Source organism: Eutrigla gurnardus (genome assembly GCF_963514095.1).
Source record: "Eutrigla gurnardus genome assembly, chromosome: 3".
Taxonomy (NCBI): Eukaryota; Metazoa; Chordata; class Actinopteri; order Perciformes; family Triglidae; genus Eutrigla; species Eutrigla gurnardus.
In genome coordinates, this window is record NC_139917.1 from 22738727 (window position 1) to 22750914 (window position 12188).

General features: G+C 43.9%; 1 protein-coding gene across 1 annotated transcript in view; it reads left to right on the forward strand.

Moving 5' to 3' along the window:
* Positions 1-5214, forward strand: part of cntln (centlein, centrosomal protein) — a 78565-nt gene extending 73351 nt beyond the window's left edge. The window contains exon 27 of the mRNA XM_084006451.1: positions 4434-5214. Within this exon, the coding sequence (XP_083862577.1) occupies positions 4434-4544 (111 nt within the window). The 3' untranslated portion in view covers positions 4545-5214. The remainder of the gene's footprint in view (positions 1-4433) is intronic.
* The last annotated feature ends 6974 nt before the right edge of the window (positions 5215-12188 follow it).

Genomic DNA, 12188 nt, shown 5'->3' on the forward strand with positions numbered 1-12188 from the left:
ATATTTCCTCGTTGAACAGATGACTAGATGTGTTATTTTCTTTACGTCAGTGAGCAACCATTGAAAGGAAATGCGTCTTAGTCCCTTCTTATTTCCTGTACGACAGTTTGCTGCAGGCGCAGCCACTCTTGTTGATTGTAACTGCTTCCCAGTGCATTACCTGGACCGATGAGCCATGCTGTTAATCACGGGTGTGCTCTCGATTGCTGAATTCCAGCGAAAGGTTGCATCTGTTTTGTATGGATATCACCTTACTATATTTACACCCCAGTCGTGCCAGAATCACCTCATTTTCACACTTAATGAGTAGGAACCTGAAACAAAGACCCGGTGCTTCCCTGTGTTTAATCTAGGGTGTATTTAGGTCAGATCTCTAACAAATGCATGTTGCGCACTGAAATGATGTTTCCAAACAACGTATCAAGAAAAGGAGAGGTTTTTAATTACAGTATTTGTGGCCCCAAGTGTCCAATTCCCTTTCATATCAGTCTCTAGTGACCTAAAGGGGAGAAAAGAGAGGGATCTGCTCCGCTGCAGGGGTAGGTAATTATGAAGGAGAAGGAGAGAATAGGCTTGTCGGCGCTTTAGTGATTTTCTTACCTGAGCCCCTCTTTGCAAATGTGACATATTCATTATCGGAGATAATCAAATGCAAGACTTTTTAGTATGGCGCCTTTGTGCTTGGGCGTTTTTTTTACCTATTTATCATGCTGTTGTTGTTGTTATTCCCTCGTTTGATAAATTTGATTTTCAAACAAAAGTGAGAAGATCAAAGATCAAAGAGCTGGGGTTTTTTTCCCCCCTCTATGATAAAACTACTGTAACTACTTCTCCCTTACCTTGAATAGTGGCCTAGATTGGAGACGGCTCACCAGCCGGGGACCAGGATTTATAGCGAGACTCCTCATCCGCTGTGAAAACCCTCCTGTCATAACGATCAGATCCCACACCTTGTACCTTAAACCTCCTATTAAATCACCCAGTAGTGTACAGCCTTGTTTGTTACAGTTAGAATATATAAATATGGAAGCTGTTGATGACAGATAAGGTAAACACTCCTGTAGGACTTCTGCATTATACATGGCTGTTGCATTTATATTGATACGGTGGCAAACCAGTGAATAACCGTGAAAGACTCCACAGTAACATGCTGAGTGAATGCAGAAATTCGGACTGCGTGGCCCCTTGTAACTCTTTTGGGCTCTCTGATCCTCATTCTGACTCATTTAGATATCCGCCAGCCTGACACAATCTTTACAACCACTCACAAATTGGGCCCTTGGAAATAATTGCGCTAACCCGTTCCGAGGGAGAAGACAAAAGAGGTGGAATGATCGATCTGTTAAGAAGGAGGGGGAAAAAAGTTGATGTGTGTAAAGCCACTACCAGACAATGGTCATTGGATTGCTGCAACTTTGAGCTGCTCCGTGCCTTAAGGTGTGCCCCGGGCTGTAGAATAGCAATGTCATTTAATTGGCTCATAAAAACACCTTTTGCTTGCAGCTCTTGTTCTTGGCTTCTCACACACACACACACACACACACACACACACACACACACACATATACACTCCCACACACTTGTCAGTGTCAGTGGCTTTACAAGTCAGTTCACTTCTGAAACATGTTCATGGAATCACACCTAGACAAAAGGTCTGCTCTGCAGGGCCTGTTGAATAGTAATGATGTCAGTTAGCATGGCTTAATGCTACAGTAGCTGTTTTAGTGTTGCCATAGGGGACAGGGCCTCTTGCAAAAAAAACAGCGGCTGCATTGCTTAGTGCTGGTGTTGGCTAGCTCTGCCAAAGGGGACAGGGGCCCCGGCTAAATCAACTGTAGCATAACATTAGTGCCAGTTTCTAACTGCCTGAAGCAGCCCAGGGGATCCGGTAGAGCAGCTGCATCACGGCTTACCTCCAACCATCCTACAGGGTATCGGTCCCCCCAGCAAACGTGGCAGTCAGATTAAAGGCAAGGACGGTCCTTCTGCCCGTCCCGTCTGTGAGAGCATGTGCGTGAGCGCTTGTGCTGCTCGATGGTGCCAGAATCTGCTGATCTGAGTAACACGACAATAAGGAGATGAATGCAATCCTTTATCAACCAAGAAGAGACCAAAAACTTCCCTCACTGTACTTGAAATATATCGACTTTAATGAAGCTTTATGAAGATGTTACTGTATATATGCACACAAAGTTTTTGTGCTTTTGATTACTTTTTTGATCCCTCATTCCCTCGTGTCTTGTCTCATGTCGTCCCCGCCGCCCGACATATAGACTTGAAATGGCCAAAAAAAAAAAGTGAAAGTTGATAGGGTTTCATCTGTTTCAGACTCAGGTTTATCTAGATCATGTTTACCTGTTAGTGTTGTTTACCCACATTCCCATATTGGTACTTTTAATGATCCAGTCTCCCTCCTTGCTGTCCCATAGAGCCTTGTGTTGCGGCTGTGTCTCTATTTTAGTGGGTTTGTTTGCATAGTTAGTGGCTCTAAGTGCAATTAGCTGATTAGGAAATTGTGCGTGTGTGTGTGTGTGTGTGTGTGTGTGTGTGTGTGTGTGTGTGTGTGTGTGTGTGTGTGTGTGTGTGTGTGTGTGCGTGAGAGACGGAGAGAGAGAGTGAACTCTCCCCGGAGGACGGAGGCAGAGGGAGATGTCTCAGCAGTTACTTGAGTGTAGTGGTTCTCTGAGGAATAGCGCTGTGTGTTTGATGCAGCCAGTGCTGTTGGAACTGACTCCCCCGTTGCACACACACGCTTGAGTGCAAGCACACACACACAGACACACACACTGCCTGGCACACGGGGCCTTGAGTTCCCTGCCCCGGTTACCTTTAATGAAGAGTAGAGATGTGTCAAGGGGCAGGGGATTGTGTGTGTGTGTTTTCCCCCTCACACTCCAGACATATTGGACATTGATAAGACGATAGTTTGAAACGTCCTTAAAACATGTCAGCTGCAGACCTAATTCCAATATGCGCTGCGAGTTTGTGCTAATGACTTCAAAGCAACACGACTACCTGCTATTCCCCGATGCAGATGTTATCCAGTGAAGTTTGTTACAGCAATTCCGACTCGTTTCAGCCTGTTTTCTCTGTGTTCACTAGCTTCTGTTCTCGCATTCTCTTTTAAGAGAGAAAAAGTGGAAGTTTTCATGATATTGAAGTCGCTACTTTTCAGCTCGGCCAGTCCACATCTCATCTCACGCCGTGTGACTTGGAGAATTGCACAGGGAATGAATCGGCCTCCCTCGCCCTGAAAGAGGCGCTTGTAAAAAGGCTGCACATAAGTTGAAGTGAATATTTATGGTGGATACAGTATGAATGCCCGCCTTTGATCAGGAGCCCTAATGACCATGAAATCCTTGTGTTGATTAAGAGGGAAAACAAAATTAGGAAGAGATGCCTGCCAAACACATATAGTCCCTTATACACAACCTTTGTATTCCGGTATGATTAAGTGGACGTTCATTCTCCTCCTCTTAGATTCCCAGCATTCACACAGTCCAGTTAAAACACTCCGATGCTGAAAGTGTCCCCAGTGTTGCTTGGGATATTTTAATTATGCCTTGAGGCGTCTGCTGAAAAGTGATCAACTTATCCCTCTGGGGAAAGTGTAGTTCCCTCCCCCCTAAAAAAAGGAATGGTCACCATTTCCCTTTGCTTTAAGGAATTTCACAAAACACCCCACATGTATATTAAAATATATATTTTTTATGTAAGAAGAGATGCCTTTGATTCCAATGTAAAATGAGGTTTGTTAAATCCAACTTTATAGACATTTTCGTATGAAATGTCCCCCTTTGTTTCTTCCTTAAAGGAATATTTCACGCACAAAATCGTGAAGTATTTGTTTGAGATCAATTGAAAGAAAAGTATTTTCCTGCATCCAGGGTGGTGAGGAGTAACAAAAAAGTCTGGATGAGTTGAAGTAAATATTGGGGCTGTGCATATTTATTTCTTTTCACTGAGCATATATTTGTCAAACAGTTTCACTGCCGTTATGAATGAGAGAAACAACTACAGCAAACCAGAACTGTTTAAATGTATATATTTGCATGCAGGTGTTGCTTTAAGACGGAACACATGTGAACCTGTGCTTTACTACTTAAGGATCCTACATGGCTGTGCCTCTGAGGATGGGGAAGTAAAGTGTGGGATTAGGTGTTGAAACGGTTGCTGTGTGGCCGCTTTTTTTTTGAGAATTGCTTTGTCAAACTACTCAACATACGGTCCCTCAAAAGTTTCACAAGTCCTCAGGCCCGTCTTAGGTTTTGTTGTTTCACATAACAGCACGCAGGCTCCCTGTAAAGATGCCAGGTATCAAAAATCGGACTCTTTTTTTAATAGTGGTGCATTTGTGTGTTTTCCACATTTTCTCTAACCCCTTGTACCGCCGCCCCCACACCCCCTTTTTCTATCCTCCCCCTCCCCTGCAGATCCCCTCTGCCGGCCAGCTAATGGAGGCTGTGCGCGTGAAGATGAAGGAGAGGAAAGTGCTGACAGAAGAGCTGGCCACGCTCGTAACACCAGTCAGCGAAAAAGCCTGACTCCCTGGGCTGAGGCTGGGAAAACTGTCATCCTCTTCTTTTTCCTCCCCCCCCTTCCTCTCTCCCTCCCTGGTTCCTGCTCAGTGGGAGTTGGGCTGAGCCAAGCTGAGCCGGGGCAGCAGAACCAATATTTGTGAGAAAAGCGCTGTCAACTCACTCTGGGCCACTGGCTCAACACAGCAGCCCGGCTTTTGTAAATGAGCCCTCGACATCTGTGTTAGCGCTCAGTGCACTATGTCTATCAGACAGGGCCCTTTAGCGCCAAGCTAATTTACGGTGCAGCCACTCTCCATGCAGACCTGGGGGTGATGAGGCAAATGCTTACGCTAATGTTTAAGTTGGACTTTTTCTTTTACGCTGTCTTTGTACCTCTCACCCTAATTTATTTGGCACCTGAAGGACCTTAGGGTGCAGGGACTTGACCTAGCAATGCCAAGTCAACACTTTTATAAAAAATAAAAAATAAAAAAAAGGCAAGATTGCAGCACAGAGCAGTTCACTGTATGAGGTTATATCAATTTATCAGACCTGATACAGCAATGCTCTCACATTACATATTCAGTGATTGAAGCTCACTGGGTTTAATTCTTAAAATGCACTGCTAGTATTTATTTAAGGAAGTCATCTTTGCTCTAGCAACTATGCTGCAATTCTTATATATTATATAATTTATTTCTTTATTATGTAAAATATCAGTTCCTAATTTCTCAATAAAAATATCCGTTTCACCTAGCTCTGTTTATGTGTTGTTCTTTAAAGTCTGCATCTATTGTTTGCGGGTTTCATGGTCGTGTTTCTAAATGGCGTCTTGTATTTTTCTTCCAGCAGATCAAAAGCCAGTGTGTGAGTGTCAGTCAGTGTGTGATGGTGGCTGAAGGTGCTCCGCTGGACCGTAGGGTTCCCACACCTCTCTCCTGATTGACAGCTGACTGTTGGCATGGTTCCTGTCTGTAACAAGTGACCCCCGCTGTTGACATCATTAACAAGGGTCCACGCGAGCGCACCCACGGCACAGCACAGGGGTGTATTAGAGGAGTGGTTACATCCTTGACATAACTACCTCCAACCCCTTTTATCTGTTTTCCCTTTTCCTCCCACTCTTATTATTCATTTTGAATATTAAACCATGATCCTGGTCTCCTCTGTCCTTGAGTTGGCATCCTACACCAGAGACCACACACTCCTCCCTTCAAGTCATCCTTTTTTTCTTTTTTACTCCTTTCTATACCTCTCCCAGCTTTTGTTTTCCTCTTCACCGCCTTCCTCCTTTCTTTTTTGTTATGTATAATTAACAATGGTGTGAAGAATCCTCCGTTCAGGAATTAAAAAGAAATAATTCCACTTTTTAATCCCCCCTCCCTTCTCAAATATATGCTAATGATGTCGTTTTCCTTTATCTTTTTATAATAAAGGATTAGGCCAGGACTGTCTCTAGCTGCAACTCGGGGACCAATTTAGCTGGGATCTAGGAGAGACAAACCCTTGTGGTTAATTACCATTCATTAACATAGTTTGCATCTTTTCTTCCACTCCAATACCCAGGAGCCAGCTATTGTCAATATTTGTCCCATATAAATTTCTGCCGTTTTTTTCCCCCAGTCACTGTCCTCCAGGGTAATGCAGCTAATGACAAACATTAATAACTCAGAGAAATCCGGTGGCGTTGTGGGTATAGAGGAGCAAAGCATCAGTGCCACGCAAATTATACCCCCCCCCCCCCTTTGCTGTCTGACTGTCTCTATTTCTCTCTCTCTCTCTCCCTTTTTAGTGTGTAATGCATAGTCAACATGTTTGCCTGCCGAGCTCCGGCCTCGGCTGACACACTCGTGCTATTTCTATGACATATTCAAATGCGGGCCCCCTCAGCTGGTACTCCCTTGGGTTTAATTAACCTGGCCTTGCCTCTGACGCTCCCTCAGTGAAGACGTTAAAACGATCTTGAAAACACCCTTCAAACAACCCCCCTCCCAACACACGCACACACACACACACGCACACACACACCATGTCTTCCACTAGGCGCCGTCTATGATTCATCTCTTTATTTTCTGTGCAGGAATGGCGTGCTGTACCCTTCTTTTCTTCTCTTTCACTCTCTCCTTGTCTTCCGTCCTTCCTTTCTTGTACAGCTCTCATTAAGAGAGGTTTCCTGTGGGAATTACTTTGATCAGTAGTTCCAAATGCAAAGTTTTCCTCCCTTCCCCTTTTTATTCATTCCAACACAATCAACTCGGTGTCATTTTTTTTTCTTCTTCTCCCTCAGTCTTTATCTCTTTCTCTCAACCCCAGACTTCTTTTCAAATCCAACTTTCTTGTATTTTTTTATTTTTTATTTCCCCTTTTCACCAAATCCTGCAGGAGATTGTTCCTGAAGGGGTAGAGAAGGTCAGGGTCACGGGTTGACTTTGGGGTCGATCGATGATTTGTGCATGTGTGTGTTTGTCTCGTGTGTGTGTGTGTGTGTGTGTGTGTGTGTCCCAAGGCTTCTCCGTGGTACTTTTAAGTTCCCCTCGTTCTGGTGTGAGTGCATGCCACTTGGGTGGGAAGGCGGATAGCCCACAGTACAAAGAACAGTCAAAGCGCTAACTGAGAATTCCTGCAGCCTCTAACTGATGCACAATTAGTCCGCGCAGATTTCATCAACCAGCTGTGGAGTGAGTCGAAAACAGCCTCTGGTGGATTTCCCTTCACTGACACAGTTTCACATCCCAACTCTTGTTGCCAACACACTCGGTCTGCTTTGATTTCACGGGCCCAGACACTTGGCACCGTCTTAAATAACAAGGTGTGACATACAGCCAAAATGTGTTTTTTGACAAATGCATAATGCAACATGTTTATGGTTCTCATTGTGTGGATCCTTCGTGTTTTAATCCACAGGGACGAGGCTCAGAAACAAAAGGTAGATGCTGTTTACCCGTCGGCGTATGACAGAAGTCTCGCTACGCTTTTTGTATTTGTGGATCTCTGGCTGTTGTGTAAAATTTCAGTCACGAACCAAATTCTTTTTTTCTTCTTCTTTTTTTTTTAAACTTTCAGATCACAGATGCGGCTCCTCGATACGTCCATGTATAATTTTCTTTTCCATTATATCAGGTGCCACCTTAAAAAGGAAAAAAGGAAATCACACTCTCCTGATGCACATATGCTATGTATACAACCTCATTGATCTTCACTTCAACAAGTCCCTTATCCTCCTCTACAGCACTCCAGACATGAAACGGCAGCAGATTATGGGTGGATGCGGCCCGCCGTGGGAAGCTAGGGAGCAGATAAAAAGGCCAGCCACTCATGGGACTAAAGCTATGTTTTGATGCTGTGTGATAAAGCAGAGGCATAGGGCAAGAGGAAGGGGAAAGTTACTGAATCTCTCTCTCTCTCTATATATATATATATATATATATATGCACACATATACATATCCTCTTGCTTCCCTTTTTGGATTCATCTCATCTCCCTCTCTTACCTCTTTGTCTTGTCCATCGTAACCGAGCTGTTCCTGCACTTTTCCTGTTCTTTGACACTCACACTTGCTCCGTCCCTGTGGACGGTCCTAAGCCTTGCTCATGGCAGCTGTCTCTCTAAAGCCATGGCCTGAGCTCCTGGGGAGAAAAAAAAGAGATGAAGAAAGAGCGGGAGAGGGGTTGATCTGGTCTCTAATCCACCTTCTCTTACGGCATAGGAGGGAAGCTGCAGTCCTCAACATCACCTCAGAGAGAGGGGCGACTCTTTGACTGTGACTACCTGGACACTCCTGCGATGTCACCGATTAGTCAAACTGTCATTCTGGGGGCGCGCTTTATCGTTGTCTGAGATTTTGAACAAATATTCACAAACGCCAAGCTTCCAGGCAGGGGATTTGCTCCGAGTTCATCAATTGGCACACTATCCATAGGGCCATTTTGTTATGTGCGTTCGGAATCAAAACAAACAGCTCACGCAGCATCAGTCTTCTGTGGTCCAAGCTGTTTTAAAATAGAGAGCTATCCTTTGTTTTCTGCTCCGGCATATATAATAACTCCTCAGTCTGCGGTGTATACCTCCTCAAAGCACCTCTCCACCTTGACTAACTTTTCCGAGCGCTCATTAGCGGACCGGCTGAAGTTTGGAGGGTATGAAGCGGGCTGGCAGATTACCCCCTGTAAAGTAGCACACCTCAGGTAATCACACTAATGAATTCAAGCACCCCTCCCCTACTCACCCATCCCTTACCTCTTTCTCCCTTTACTTACTTTCTTCCACAGTGGCGGGTCGGTGCAAGAAGTGCCAAACAACAAAGAAGTGTTTGTTTGCATAATATTAGCGCCCGCACACTCGCGCACAGTGGCGGGGGCCTGACTGCAGGATTGACTGGAGGCTTCCCATGAACACAGGTGGAGCAGGGCGAGCATCACTGGGACCAATTAGAGCAGAGCACAGGTACATTAGCATGTTTGAGTGGAGGTGGAGGGCGCGGGGATTGGTAAGGCCTCACACAACGCCCTAACGCATGGCCGCGGCCTGGCGGGGGCGTTGGCGGTTTGTCTCCAGTGACACGACGGCCGTATGTGTGACAAATGACCCCGTTGTCTGCTGTCACAGCCCGTCCTGTCTTTTCCTTCTGCACCGACACGCGTGTTTTGCTCACAAATGGGATGATCTGGACAATTGCAGATTCTAGTTGAAGCAAAGGGGGGACCAGCTCTGCAGAGATAAAGGAGAAAGGAGTGAGAGTTTGTCCGTCCAGTCTACATATCTGTCTGTGATTTTAATCAACACAATATCTAGGCTTGGTTAAGGAGTGTCCAGTTTAGTGACTTCAGTGCTGAGTCTACTTTTTACCCAAAGCGTCGTTCTGTGGGCCTCAGTGGACGATTGACCTCAGTTGGAATCTCAAAACCTCCACGTTTGAGGCCAGAAAATATGTGTCCCTCCTCAGGTGAGAGAATTCAATTATCTGGTGCTTGTTCCCAGCTGGAACATGAGGTCAAATTGAGGGAAATCAGTTAGTATTGAACATTTACTGCAGAAATCAGATTTTAATAGTATAAATATGACAGAAATGTTTAAAGTCATGCCCCCTCTGTTATACAACAGGAACACGTCAGAAAAGTGTGAATCAGAAAACTTCCGACTGTTCCAACTTTCAGTCAGAGCTGATGACAATAAATGAGAGCAGTGGTCGGCGCAATAAAGTTAATGGCAACAATCTCATATTTCACTTGAGCCCAGCCTCCATCTGTCTGTGCGGTGCAGGTGAGATTTATCGCCTCGTGAGGTTAAGACAAATGGAACACTCACCTCGGGCCACACGCGCACATACAGATCGCTGAGCCGCGGGACCGAGCACTTCATCAGAGCTGCCCGCCGAGGCCGGCCGGCAGGAAAAACTGAGCAAAGAAGTGCACTCAGGTCACTGTCAGCCGGTTTGATATATCACTCACGCTTTCTCTGTGAGGCAGTAAAAGCTATTCAGACAAACAGGTGTTCAGGACGCTCCTGTAATACATCCGATACACCCTCATACACATGCTGCCTTCGCTGTGGAGCTGCTCTGATCTGACACTGGTACAATGTTCTGTTATGTTGCATGGCAGTTTTCACACACATACGTGCATCACCGTTGCTGTATCATTTACTACCACTAGGTGGCAGCAAAGCACTGCAGATTGTGACTTATTGGGCAGTGGACAAACAGCAGGCGCAGTATGGAGCTGTATAACGTGTTATTTTGTAATTGAATAGCTTCTATAAACGTATTATATAGAGTTTTAATTTCGACATCCTCAATGATTATGTTTTGAACTTTTACCACTTTAAATGTTATGTAGACATTTCCTATTGTGGCACGCATTGTGAGGAAGTTGTGTTTATGCATCAATGATTCATAACATTTTTTACAAAGCATGATTTAACTGCTTTTGCAATCCATTTTCAGGATTACATTTTGACAACTAATTAAAAAGCACAACAGACAGACAGACAGTTGTTTAATTATTTTGATTGTTATTATTTCTTTATTTCTGTTTGTTTGTTTTTTTCCACTCAGGTTTATTTACTTATTATTTGTTTTTTGGTTATTTATTTATTCTATGAATTACTTCATTGTTTGAATACTTAAATATCTCAGTAGGTTTATATATTTTTCGTCAAATTAATGATAATAAATAATATATTATAAAATATACGTTAAGATATATTTTCATATAGCTCTATGCCTTCTAGTTATGTCAAAATGAATACAGAAAGTGTCATACAGAAAACTAAATATTACACGTTTGAAATAAAAGAAAAAGAGAAAGAAAGTTACACAGATAATTCCTTCCTTCTACCACACGATGGCGCCACTGTCACACTAAATGTTCCTCCTCGTGTCCGACCAGCACCGCCTTCAGTAATCCGCTGTGGTTGAATTGGATCATTACACGAGTGTAATTTAGGCCTAATTTTAGATCAGAAGTGAAACGGCAACGCGTCAATCAACCCGCAGTGAGGACACGGATGACGTCATGGACAAACGAATTGTTAACAGATAATAAGATAAGCCCCGCGCGTGTAATTAACTGTTAATATGAAACGCACGCGCATCTCGTACAGCGCGTGGGCCCTCAGTCTGTGGTCGTGTGGTGACAAATAGACACGGCACATAGTAATTACAGTAGCTTATTAGCTGATGTACACATAACGTGTTTGTATTGCAAACATCAAAACACGAGCTCTGCTTTAACACGTTGCTGATGTTAAATAAATCCATTAAGGTGATGAAGATAACATATTCCACTTCTAAGGGTTGCATCTGTCTTTGGCTGTTTCCAGATAATTATGATATACATGGAAACATCTAAGAATATACATGTGTGATGTTTGTGTATAAGTATTTGTTTTATTTGGACATTTCACAGCAGTTATGGACATTTTTAGGGCTTGGCTGATCGTCACAGTGGCCATATGGGATGCGTCTGCACAAGTAGTCCTGCCACAATCGACCAGCCATCTGGCGTCGAGGGCCGAGGCGCTGCCTCTGAGCTGATAAAGGTGACTCCTTAACTTTAATTCAGAGCCATTATTCGCATTAGAGTCGCAGATCCGTGCAGGATTTTAATCTCATCAGACAAAGAACACAGTGATGATTGAGTTTGGGTGCGAGTATCTTTCTCGTATCGTTACATGTCACTTTAGAACCCATATTAGTCAATATTAAATATATCACCAATATGTTGGCATCATGTCAAAGCAGCTGTTTTTGTACCATTACACAGTTGCCTGATTGGTGATGTGTGGTGTTGATACGTACGATGAGTAGAAACGTGAGTTAGTTGAGTAAAGTTGTCCACCATGTTGAAAGCTTTGACTTCCATGCGCATCAAATCAAGATAAGGCAACGTCACCATAACAATCCATTATTTAAATGGTCAGAAAAATTTAAATATGAGCATCTACGACTCTATCACAAGATCTTGAGGAAGATCGTGTGGTACGATCGAAAGCTCCAGAACATCTACTATTGGACCTCGCGGTGAGATTGTAATGTAAACTGTTATTTCCAGGCTCAAGAATGAACTTTCGACGTCAACTCATATTCTATTATTAACAATATCGTGTGGTACGATCGAAAGCTCCAGAACATCTACTATTGGACCTCGCGGTGAGATTGTAATGTAAACT